The 11590-nt window shown below is 22.1% G+C and overlaps 1 protein-coding gene across 5 annotated transcripts in view; it reads left to right on the forward strand.

Annotated features, from left to right (window-relative positions):
• Window positions 1–7040, forward strand: part of LOC129614253 (myosin heavy chain, cardiac muscle isoform) — a 31528-nt gene extending 24488 nt beyond the window's left edge. For 4 of the 5 annotated variants that reach the window (XM_055528749.1, XM_055528750.1, XM_055528752.1 and 1 more), the window contains exons 9-16: window positions 1727–2689; window positions 3581–3723; window positions 3804–4588; window positions 4654–4933; window positions 5027–5968; window positions 6050–6271; window positions 6404–6649; window positions 6741–7040. In XM_055528749.1, coding sequence (XP_055384724.1) covers window positions 1727–2689; window positions 3581–3723; window positions 3804–4588; window positions 4654–4933; window positions 5027–5968; window positions 6050–6271; window positions 6404–6649; window positions 6741–6797 — 3638 coding nt within the window. In that variant the 3' untranslated portion in view covers window positions 6798–7040. The remainder of the gene's footprint in view (window positions 1–1726; window positions 2690–3580; window positions 3724–3803; window positions 4589–4653; window positions 4934–5026; window positions 5969–6049; window positions 6272–6403; window positions 6650–6740) is intronic. The other variant, XM_055528751.1, reaches the window with a different exon arrangement.
• Window positions 7041–11590: the final 4550 nt, after the last annotated feature.

Consider the following 11590-nt stretch of genomic DNA (forward strand, 5'->3'; position numbering starts at 1 on the left):
TATGATAGTTTTTTTAATATTTTTAATTTATTTTTTTTTTTTAATTCTTACTTATTATTTGTATAATTTTTTCAAAATTTTCCTATTTTATTCGATTGGTTTGGACTGACTGACTGACTGACATATAAGATTCATGATTATATAATTTTATTGAACTAAAAATATAATCTCTACTCTGATTCAGAGAGAAAATAAAAAAGTGTGAAGAATTAATTTATAACTATTTTCTTTAATCTAATTAATTTGGTTTTGCCATTTTTTGCAGCTGCTCATTTAATCTTTCTTTTCAGTTTTGTTCAATTAATTGTTTTTTTTTTTTGAATCATTTTCAAAATTTAATTGAAAAAAACAATTTTAGGGGAAAAATTTTTCTAATCTTTTTTCTTTTGCCGGTTTTATTAGTGCAAAATTTATTTCTTAATTTTTAGGTAACTAACATTTTTAAATAATATTAAAAAAATAATAAAGGCTTGCTTTTTTCTTTTAGCTTTTTTTGTGAAAAAATTTACTAACTATGTATAGGTACCTAACTTATTGTTATATTTCCATTACAATCATAACCGAAGCATAAATGTGAATGTGCAGCTAATATTTAAAAAATTTTACATAAAAATACAAGGTATTAGCATTTTTATCAATTTTACAAAATCTCGTAAAAATCAAATTTTGAATCTTTAGATTTTTCTTCAATTCATTTAATGAATGTATGTATGTATGTATGTATATTGAATAATGAAAAAAAATTTGGTTTAATAATAAAAATAGGTTTTTTACTCACTGAATTCGAAAATTCAATTTAGAATTTGTACATAAAATTGGCTTATCTATATTCATAAGATCGAAAGATTATTTTGTATAAGAATGTATTTTGCGTCATTAAATTGAAGTGATTTTGTTAAATTTCATTATGAAAAATATATGTATTATAAACTGATGAACATACTCGCTATATAAAAACAAAAAACAACATTATAAAATATACACTTATAGTTTTTACCCATATTATTAATAATTACATTCATAAATAATGTCGTAAATTTCATATAAAATTGAATAAAAAATCATTAAATTAAATACAAAATCATTAAATTAAATACAAAGTCATTAAATTTAATTAAAATTCATTAAAATGAATTGAAATTTACTAAAATTCAATAAAAATTATAATAAAATGTCGTTAAATTTATTAAAAATTCATTAAAATGAACAAAAACTCATTAAATTTATTAAAAAATCATTAAAATTGAATTAAAGATCAAAATCTTTATTTTAAAATTCATTCGAATTCGTTTAAATATTTGCAATCGAAGAAAATAAATTGGAAATTTCGAAAAGCTTCAGTTTTAACTATCCCAAAAAATACATTTAATGTCAATTTGAATTAAACATTTTCGTGATATAAGAGACGATTAATCATATATCACACGGAAATCATTTATTCTATAATTTTATTTAAAAAAAAAAATCATTCGGCCCCTACAATAATTTTCGATAAATTTGAACTAGTACCTTATATTCATAAAACTAAAAATGTAAGCGCATTCCGAAATACAGAATTTATACCGAAAATTGCAAATTTGCTTTATTTAAATTTTTGTTATTGTTTTTATACCAAAATTTTTTTTGTATAACACTCTAATTTTTATTTGAAATACATATATAAATTTTTTATTATAAATATCTTATATATAAAGAATGTAAAAATTTATTATAAAATTATTTTAAGGTCAAAAACCTTCGACAACATCAAATCGTCCAGAACCATTACATGAACGTGATGAAGGTATTTCTGATGAAGATGATCCAGCTGAATTACGTTTATTGTTAGAAGTTAATGAACATGAAGCATCTATTTTACGATTAAGAGTTGAAGATCTTGAAAATGAAAATAAAGAAATTAAAAATCAAATAAAAGAACTTCAAGATAAATTAAAAGCATCAAATGATTCAAATTCAACTACAACAACAAAAAAATCTTTATCAATATTATCTTCAAAGAATTCCAATGATAAAAAGGTTAAACAACTGGAAGATGAATTAGCACAATTACGTAAAAATATTGCTGAAAAGGAACGTACAATAACAACATTACAAGGTGAGATTGCGGATATTAAAAAAAAATTAACAATTAATAATCAGCCACCAGCTCCAATAGATACAAATAATAATGTTGACTATAAAAAACAACTTGAAATAATTGAAAAAGATGCAGAAATTTTACGTTCTAAATTAATAAATATCGCGAAGGAAAATGATAAACTTGTTTATGAAAATCGAAAATTATTAGTACTTGCATTGCGTAACAAAAATAATAATAATATTAATAATAATTCTAATTTAATTAATGGTCCATCTAAAATAATAACAACAAATAATATAAATGATAATATTAATGAATTAAAAGAATCACTTAATGTTGCCGAAATGGAACGTGATCTTTATAAAAATCGTTTAATAATTATGAAATTAGAAAGTCATATTTATTTACCACCAAGAACACCAAAAGATCCTAATGAAACAATAACAAGAGTAACATTACAAAAATGGGTAAGGGAATTGGAAGAAGAAATTGCTGAACTTAGGGTTATGGTATGGAATTGTAGTGCAGAAAAACAAAATAAATTAGAAAGTGAAAATGAAAATTTAGAAGCAGATTTAAAATTGGTAAAGGATGAACTTGAGGAACTTAGTAAGCTGTCAATTTCAATGAAATCAAAAAAATAAATAAAAAAAAAAAAAAAACAATATAATAAAACGGTTTCCAATGTATCTTCGGATACTTAAATTTTCATCCATCAGTCTGTCTATATAAATATGTATATAATAAATTACATATAAAATATATATATATATTAATACATATATATATGTATATATTATACACATAATGCATGCAATTTTTGTTTTGTTATCAATATGTATGTATAGTACCTACATTATAAATGTATTGTATATTATTCTTAAAAAAAAAATTTTTTTTTCAAATTTTCAACCATAAATGTGAAACACTTTTTAAACACTTTTATATAAATTAAATTATACTTTTGTAAATGATAACAATTTTCATATATAATTTGTAATATTATAATATTATGTATGTATGTTATTAAATTTACATCATTTAGACCTTAAACCTCACTAAAAACAAATATGTATGTTTCATCAATTTTATATACAAAAAAATATATAGAATTTATTTTCAAATATTTCTAAAATTTTCAATGAGACTTACTTTTGGATTCCTATTTAAAATCAGTTTTAATTTTTATGTGTATAGGTTTTTTTTTGTTAAATAAAAATATTGTTTACATACTACCTACTAGCTATCACCTATAAAATATAATGTGGCTGTAATCCGATGATGAATAATGTTACCCTCTCACTTACTTGAAACCACAATATGATATTCCTTGTACAGATCCAAAACAATTTAAAATAAATTTGTTTGCAACATCCAGAAAAAAAAAATGAACTTGATTTTGTCAACAATTATAACAAATACTGGTGGTGATTTTTTGGGAGCCGACGTGCTACAATAAAATCTAAATTAGTTTTTGATTCAAAAATCTATTTTTTTTAGAAAAATGCAAAACAGTATCGGCATTACCAACCGAAAAAGAGAAAGAATTGGAACAAAAATATAAAAAATCTGATGAAGAATGTAAAAATTTATCTGGAAAAGTTAAGGATTTAGAAAGTAAAATTAAAAAAATGGAAACTCAAGTAAATTAAATTTTTTAAATTCTTTTATTATCATTTTAAAAAATTATTCAAAAAAAAAAAAAAATTGTTTTCTATTTTAGGTGACAAAAGCAGAATCATCAAAGAGTTTAGGTGATGCTAAACTTAAATATGAGAGAGATAAAGTTGCTACAATTGAAAAAGATTTAGAAAAAGAGAAAAAAGAACGTGAAAAATGGGAGAAGAGAACAAGTGAATTAGATGATGAATTGACATTAGCTAATAAAAATTTAGAGAAAATTAAAACAACATTAGAAAAAGAAATTAAAGATCTTAAAAGTAAAGTTGGAACACCAAAATTAGATTCATCTGCAACATCTAAACAATTAGCTGAAATGAGAAAACAAAATGAAGATTTATTGGCAAATGTAGCAAGAGAAATGAAAAAATATTCTGAATTAAATGCAAAATATGAGAATTTATCAGAGGAAAATGTTTTAATGAAAGCTCAATTAGCAATGGAAAAGAAAAATTTAGAATCAGAAAAATCAACAATAAAACAAAAATTAAATGAATATGATTTATTAAAGGCAGACAAAACGGATCTACAAAGAAAATTAGCAATTGCTGAAAAGACAATTAGAGAGAACGAACAAAAAAATATGAAAAGTAGTAGCGCCGAATATGAAAAGAAATTATTAAAGAGTACATTAGAAGAAAAAGAAGTCGAATATAATCGTTTGAAAAGGGAAAATGAAATGAATGTTGATTTGGTATTCCAAGCAAGAAAGGAAAACGAAGATTTACTTCAAAAGTTAAAAGATTATGAAAAAATTAATAAAGCTCAAGCATCAATGTCATCTTCAAATACTTCTCTTGAAAATGAAATTAAAGCTTTGAAAATCAAGTAAGTGAAATCTATAATTAGTTTTGTTTTAATTTATTTCGAATTCCTTTTGTTCATGATTTTAGACTTGAAAATACCGAATTGAATTCAAAATCTGAGGTAGCTTCAACTCGACTCCGTTACGAACAACAACTTAAAAACTTAAGTGCTGAAATAAATTCAATGCAAAGGCAATGTGAAAGATTTAAAAAAGATCGTGATTCATTTAAACAATTATTAGAACTTGCTCAAAAACAGATTGGAGAGCTTAAACATAATACTGGAAGTGGACGACAAAGTAGAAGTTCAAGAAGTAGTGGTGACGAAGATGATCTTAAGGGAAGAATTATTGGTTTAGAACAACAGGTAAAATGCGTTTCCTTTAATAAAATATTTAATTTTTGAAATAAAAATCTTAATTTTTAATAAAATTATTCTTTTTTTTTTAAATTATTTAAGATTGGCTGCTTAGAGGATCAACTAAGTGAAGCACGTCTGGAATCAAGTAAATACAAAAATCAATTAGTTTCAGAACGAACATCAAATGAGATAAAAATTGCCGAAATGACATCAAAATTAAATGAATTTGAAGAAGATCGTGTAATAGGTTCAGGAAGAACAAGAGTAGCTGGTGTTAAAACAAAATTAGAACTATCATGGCAAAAAGAACGAGAAGAGCAACAGAGAATTTTACAAGAAACATCAACACTGGCACGTGATCTTAGGCAAACTCTATTTGAAGTTGAACGTGAAAGAGATAAAGAACGTATTGAATCTAAACGTAAATTAGAACAATTGAAACGAACTCAGGATGAAGAAGTTGAAGAAAGCCGAAAGAAAGTTTCTGAATTACAATGTGATTTATTGGAATTAAGAGATGCTCATGCTAAACTTCGTACCGCAAATGAAAAATTACGTCGTGAACGTGAAAGATATGAAAAGGAATTATTAAGGCGAAAATTAGAACAAGATGGTGATCGAAAAGTTGGCACATTATTACAAACTGTTGATGAATTAGTTAAAATAGCTCCAGATCTTAAAATTGCAACAACTCAACAAAATAGAGTATCAAGTAGTAACAGTTTAAGACCAGATTCAGCATCAATGAGAAGAAGTCAAAGCCCATCACCATCTAATGTTACTGCCGATCAAATATCTAATGTTTTAGCAAGATTAGCAGAAGCATCAGAAGAATTAAGAAGATATCAAAGAATGACTGAAGATGAAATGGAAAGAAATCGTATACGACGAGGTAGTAATCTAAGAAGAGCTGCATCAACAGAAAATGATGGTAATAGTAGTGGAACAATACCAAGAGCACCTGGTCGTTTACATAGAAGTCAAAATGGTGGTTTAGTTCGTAAAAGTTTAAGTTTAGATCAAGCTAACAAAGCTGATCAGGTATTCTATAAAATTTATATTATAATTTTACTCTATAATTTATAAATATTTAATGAAATACTCATAATAATTTTATTATAGTCTATTTGGAGACAAGATGATGGTAGTATGTCATCAATACAATCAATAGATTCTGAAATGGGTGGTGTAGGTCTTATTAGAGATTCTGATTTAGATTCAAGATTATCGGGTGGTTCAACACAAAGTGATATTCCAAGACAACCAAGGAAAAAGAAACGTAGTCTTATGGGTAAATTAAGAAGTTTAACAAAAGGTGGACGAAATGCTGAAAGTGAGGGTTCGGTTAGTATTAAAAAAAAATAGTTTACTTTAATTTCTTAAAGTACTTATAAACATTTTTTATTATTTATTATTTAATAAATTATTTTATTATTTAATAAATTAATTGATACCTTGTGTATTTGTTTTTTGTAGATGCAAGGTTCAGATTCAGATATTAGCATGTCAAGTGATCTACGAAGCAGTAAAAGAGACTTAAAAGATCGTCTATCTGGTATGTTTAGAAGATCTGGTTCACAATCACGTGGTAATAGTACAGAAAGATTGCCTGATTCACAAAGACCCGTAGCAGTTACAGTAGTTGGAGGAGCTGAAGATAATACACCAAAATACTCGCCAATAACAAATAATGTTAATTCAATAAAACCAATTAATAAAGCAGTAAGTTCATTTTACTCCCTCATATCAGTATAATAATTTTTTGTATGTATAAAAAAATATTTATAATTTTTTTGTTAATTTAAAATTTTAGGTTACAAAACCACCAACTCCAACAACGCCAGTTTTGAGGCGAAGAGTAGCTAAATAAATATTAAATTTGTATTTTATATATTAATTGAAAATTAAAAAAAAAAAAAATTATGTTATTATGTTGACTATTCCTTATGACCATTACATATTTTTTTTGTTTTATAAATTGTTTTACTTTATTTTTATTTCATTTTTCATTATTTATTAATTTTTCTTTATAATTATTATGGTATGGTAATCATGAGAAAAAAAAAAGTATTTGTAAAAATAAAATTGTTTTCTTTTCTTTTTAAAATTGAAAGTTTATTTTTTAATTTTTAAAATAATTAAAAATTAATGAAAAATCGCAATCGAAAATAATATTTTATTCAATATAGAATAGGTAAGTACCAATAATTTGCTCATGCAAATTGCTTTTCAAAAAATCGATGTTTGTAAATATGTTATAGCGCTTCTTATTTAATGAAACTGTGCTTAGTGTAATTCCCGAAAAAAATCAATGCTCAAAATTATTGCTTCTTTACATTAAATTGTTAATTAATATGCCGTAAAAAACAGCTTTAATTTTAAAAAGTAAATTTTGTGTGGCTTGTCCATATGAAAGTATACAATAAGTTGGTTAACACCAAAATAATATTTAAAATGAAAGTCTAATATCGAAAATTTAAAATGAAAGTTAAAGTATACAAAAATATAAAAATAAAGTTAATATTAGTAGGTAGGTAAATAAATATGTATTTATTGAAACGTACATAATTTAAATAAAATTTAGACATGAAATTTAATAATATTTTGTTTTATTAAAATTAAATTATTAATCTCAACTGTGTAAGTATACACTTGAAATCCAAACGTTTAAATTTAGATAATATATAAGTGTTATCATTAATAAAATTATTAAAATAAAAATTATTTACAAAAAAAAAACATATGTAGTAGTTTGTTTTACTTAATTTATAGTCTTACTTGCTTAACATAATGTACAAAATAATTATGGTACGAATGACTACGCACGTCTATCAAAATGCAGATCTAACGTCAAATTGATTTATTAATTAAGACAGTATTCTTGAATAAGTCAAGTTGACATGAGACCTACATTTAGGTAAACGTCCTGTGTTTGGAGATTCTCTCACAATTTTTGTAATTTAAAAACTGATATACATAGATACATGGATATAGAATATAAAAAGACAAATTATGCTTGATATGCTTCGATATGCCTAAATATGCTGCTTTTATCTTAAACTAATTAAAATCTAGAAATTAAAAGGGCTTAAGAAAATATGTATGTACATATATAAAATGCTAAAAAAAAAAATAATTCAATTCAAAACAAAAAAGTATTAACAAAACATAAAGGTTTCCTTGCAAATATTACTATTCACTGACTAGCTTATCCTAATTCGTGTTATTCTAAAAAAATTTTACAACTAACAGAACAATAACATGCGTATGTAATTTATTATTTTCAAAATAGTCAGTTATATACCTACTTGTACCTAATAATTACCTATAAAAATTTTTTTCTGTCTATAATGGACCGAGCTCTTTAACAAAACCTTTTGTTTTATATTATTATCACTTATGTCTTATCGCTGATCATTTAACTTCATTGTAGATTTTAAATCATTGAAGTTAGATATGGGGAAAAGAACTCGTCCCCTCTGACAACCGCTTATTGTAATGGCTTATTGTAGTTCTCCCATATTCCACTTATAGCTATTATGGTCAAAAGTAAATAACCGAAAATATCTCTCAGAGAGTTGGACGTGAGACTCCCAACACTGAAAAAACCCCCGTCCAAAGTATTTCCAGAATATATACAAACCGTTTCTGTCCGGTTACGACAGAACTTACATAAATTCGGACTTCGATTTGCCGGACAATATTAAGTAAAGAAACCGGTATAAACCGAGATAGCATAAACTCGATTTCAATTCATCCCCAGTAATTTGGAATAGAACTTAATTGAGAAAAGTGGAAGAAACAACTTCAAATGATAGCATCACCCTCTCTAATAGCCTCTCTAAATATAAATAAATATGTATGCATTTATTTCCTATCTTTCATTTGTACTATTTAGATTAAAAAAATTTTTAAAATTTACGATGGTAGTATAATTTTTTTATAGGAATAAAAAATAACAGTATTAATTTAAATATCTAGACTAGCCAATATTTCCATTAACAATAAACCAAACAGTAAATCTTAAATCCATCGCTAAAAAAAATATTTATTTTTTATTGTTTTTAGTTCTTTATTTGATTTTTTTTTTTAAATTTTTATATTTTTTGTTTTTTTTTTTACTCATAATATAATAATATAATAATAATATTGATGTTTTTACTTAATGTAAATATAATTAATTATAATTAATTATAATAATATTTGATTTTCATTTTAACAAAGCCAATAAGTAAATAATAATAATAACAAAATAAAGTGTAAATAACGTATTTTTTTTTTTTTAATTTTTATTTTTTTTTTTTTGTTTTTACCAAATAATTCATATATTTTTCATATTTTATTTTTTAATTCATAATTTCAATTAATATTTAAAAGAAATTGTAAATTGCATGTATATATATGTATGTTTTTAATAAATGTATATATATATATATATATATATATGTATATATATATATATATATATATATATTGTGCGCTTAATATTTTATATATATATATATATATATATATATATGTATACATAATATACAAACTAACTAAAAGTGAAATTCTCTACTTTTATGTATAATAATTAAAATTATTCTTTTTGTTTTTTTATATATGTTTATTTTTTTGTTATTTGGTATTTTAAATAAAATGTTCAAGCAATTAAAATAATATTTTAATTATTAAACTTATATACTTTGAATTTATAATATATAATTTTTGAAATTAATCCTTATTAATCCTTTGTTGTGTGTTTTTGTTTTAATTTTAATTCTTTTATTTAATTTTTATGACTTAACTATTTCCTTATAATTGTATAGCATATACATAATAATAATAATAATAATAATATATAAATAAAATTTTTTCATTTTTTTGTATATTAAAATAAAATTGTTTTTTTTTTTTTTTTTTGCCATTTAAAATTTTCATATTTAATATTTAAAAAATCTTTCATAATAAATCTTGATTTTTCTAATCTCAGATTAAAAATAAAAAATATATTTATGTACATACATATGTATAATGTATAAGGGTTAAAACAATATTAAAAATTAATTTAAAAAAAAAATAAAAATTTAAAAACAAATAAAATATTAAATTTGAACTAAATATAATAAAGGTATACTTAAAAAGAGAAAATAAAATCAATAATTTTGTTATTTTTTATTATACAGTAAAACTTTTACATTTTGCTATTCCCCCCCTGACAAGATCTTTAAAAAGGAAAAAAATCTTGAATATCTAAAAAAAATATTTTAATATAAAAATAAAGAAAATAAAATTATATTAATATAATTTCATTTATTAAAAAATATAAATTAATTTAAAATATCTGATATGTATTTTATTTTGAATTTATTTATTTTGTAAAATATTTATTTTTAAAATTTTAAGAAATTCAATTATTAAAATTAAATATTGTGATCAAAATTGCTATAATCCATTATATTATAAATAATATAAAAATTGCTATAATTCATTAATTAGCAATTTTTAAAATTTTATTATAAAATTTTGAAATTTGAAGTAAGCTTTACTTTTGAATTTAAAAATTTAATAAAAATGAGTTAAATGAGTAGGCTCGTCAACTACCTAATAAATTAAATGACGTATTGTAAAAAACTGGTTCATGGTTATCAACAATATCATGCACCAGTACTATGCTCTTTACAAGCAGCGAAATAGGATTAACAAAAAAAAAAAGAAATGAGCTTAGTAAGTAAATGCACATTCTGCACGTAAATGGCAAATTTTTTTTATAAATATCTCTAATTTTTTTTTTTAATTTTCTATGAAACTCATAAAAAATAATAAAGAAAAAAATTAATTTATATTCAATTTTTATTCAATTAATATTAAATAGTTTTGATTTAAATTATTTATTTACTGATTTACATAATAAATAAAATTATGGTATAAATTTTCTTGGAAAATAAATTCTAGAATAAATTTTCCCTGTGACCACAATATTATTTTCAATAATATTGTTCTTCATAATTTTATATTTGAATTTCTTTCTGTAAAACATAATTTTTTTTTGTTTTGTGTTTAAAATATTAAATTTTATATACTTTAAAAAAAAAAAATGATTGTAATATAATTAAAATAGCACCTAAAATATGAGTTTCTATTTAAAAAATCAATTATTATCAAAAAATTATTATTATTTTTTTTTTATATAAATTTTGCGTTGTATAAATACGCTTCCTATAGATCAAATATTAAAATTGTTATTTAATAGGATTATTTTATTATTTTAATATTAACTTTTATTTGTGCTTTTTTTTTTTTAATTATTTGTGATATATTTTGCATGACTTATAAATGTAAAAAGATTTTTGTTTTATTTGTATATTAATATTGCTATTATTTGATATTTAATGAAAAATGAATATGAAAATTTAAGAGTTTATGAAAATACAGATTAAAATATTGAAGATTATTTTGATTTTTTTGTAAATAAAAATTCTGCATAATAATTATGATTGTTTTGTTTTTTTTTTTTGTTTTATTTTTGAAATTAAATGCTGAATTAATTGCTTTTATTTGTTAATATGTTTAGAAATCACTTAGATATCTTTTCACCGGTGGTTTCTATAATTTTTTTAAATTGAAAATATCGGCTTTAAAGACAAATTTTTATATTTTTACTCTATCTATAATATATAT

The sequence above is a fragment of the Condylostylus longicornis genome, unplaced genomic scaffold (genome assembly GCF_029603195.1).
Source record: "Condylostylus longicornis isolate FDR11 unplaced genomic scaffold, ASM2960319v2 ptg000107l, whole genome shotgun sequence".
NCBI classification, from domain to species: Eukaryota; Metazoa; Arthropoda; class Insecta; order Diptera; family Dolichopodidae; genus Condylostylus; species Condylostylus longicornis.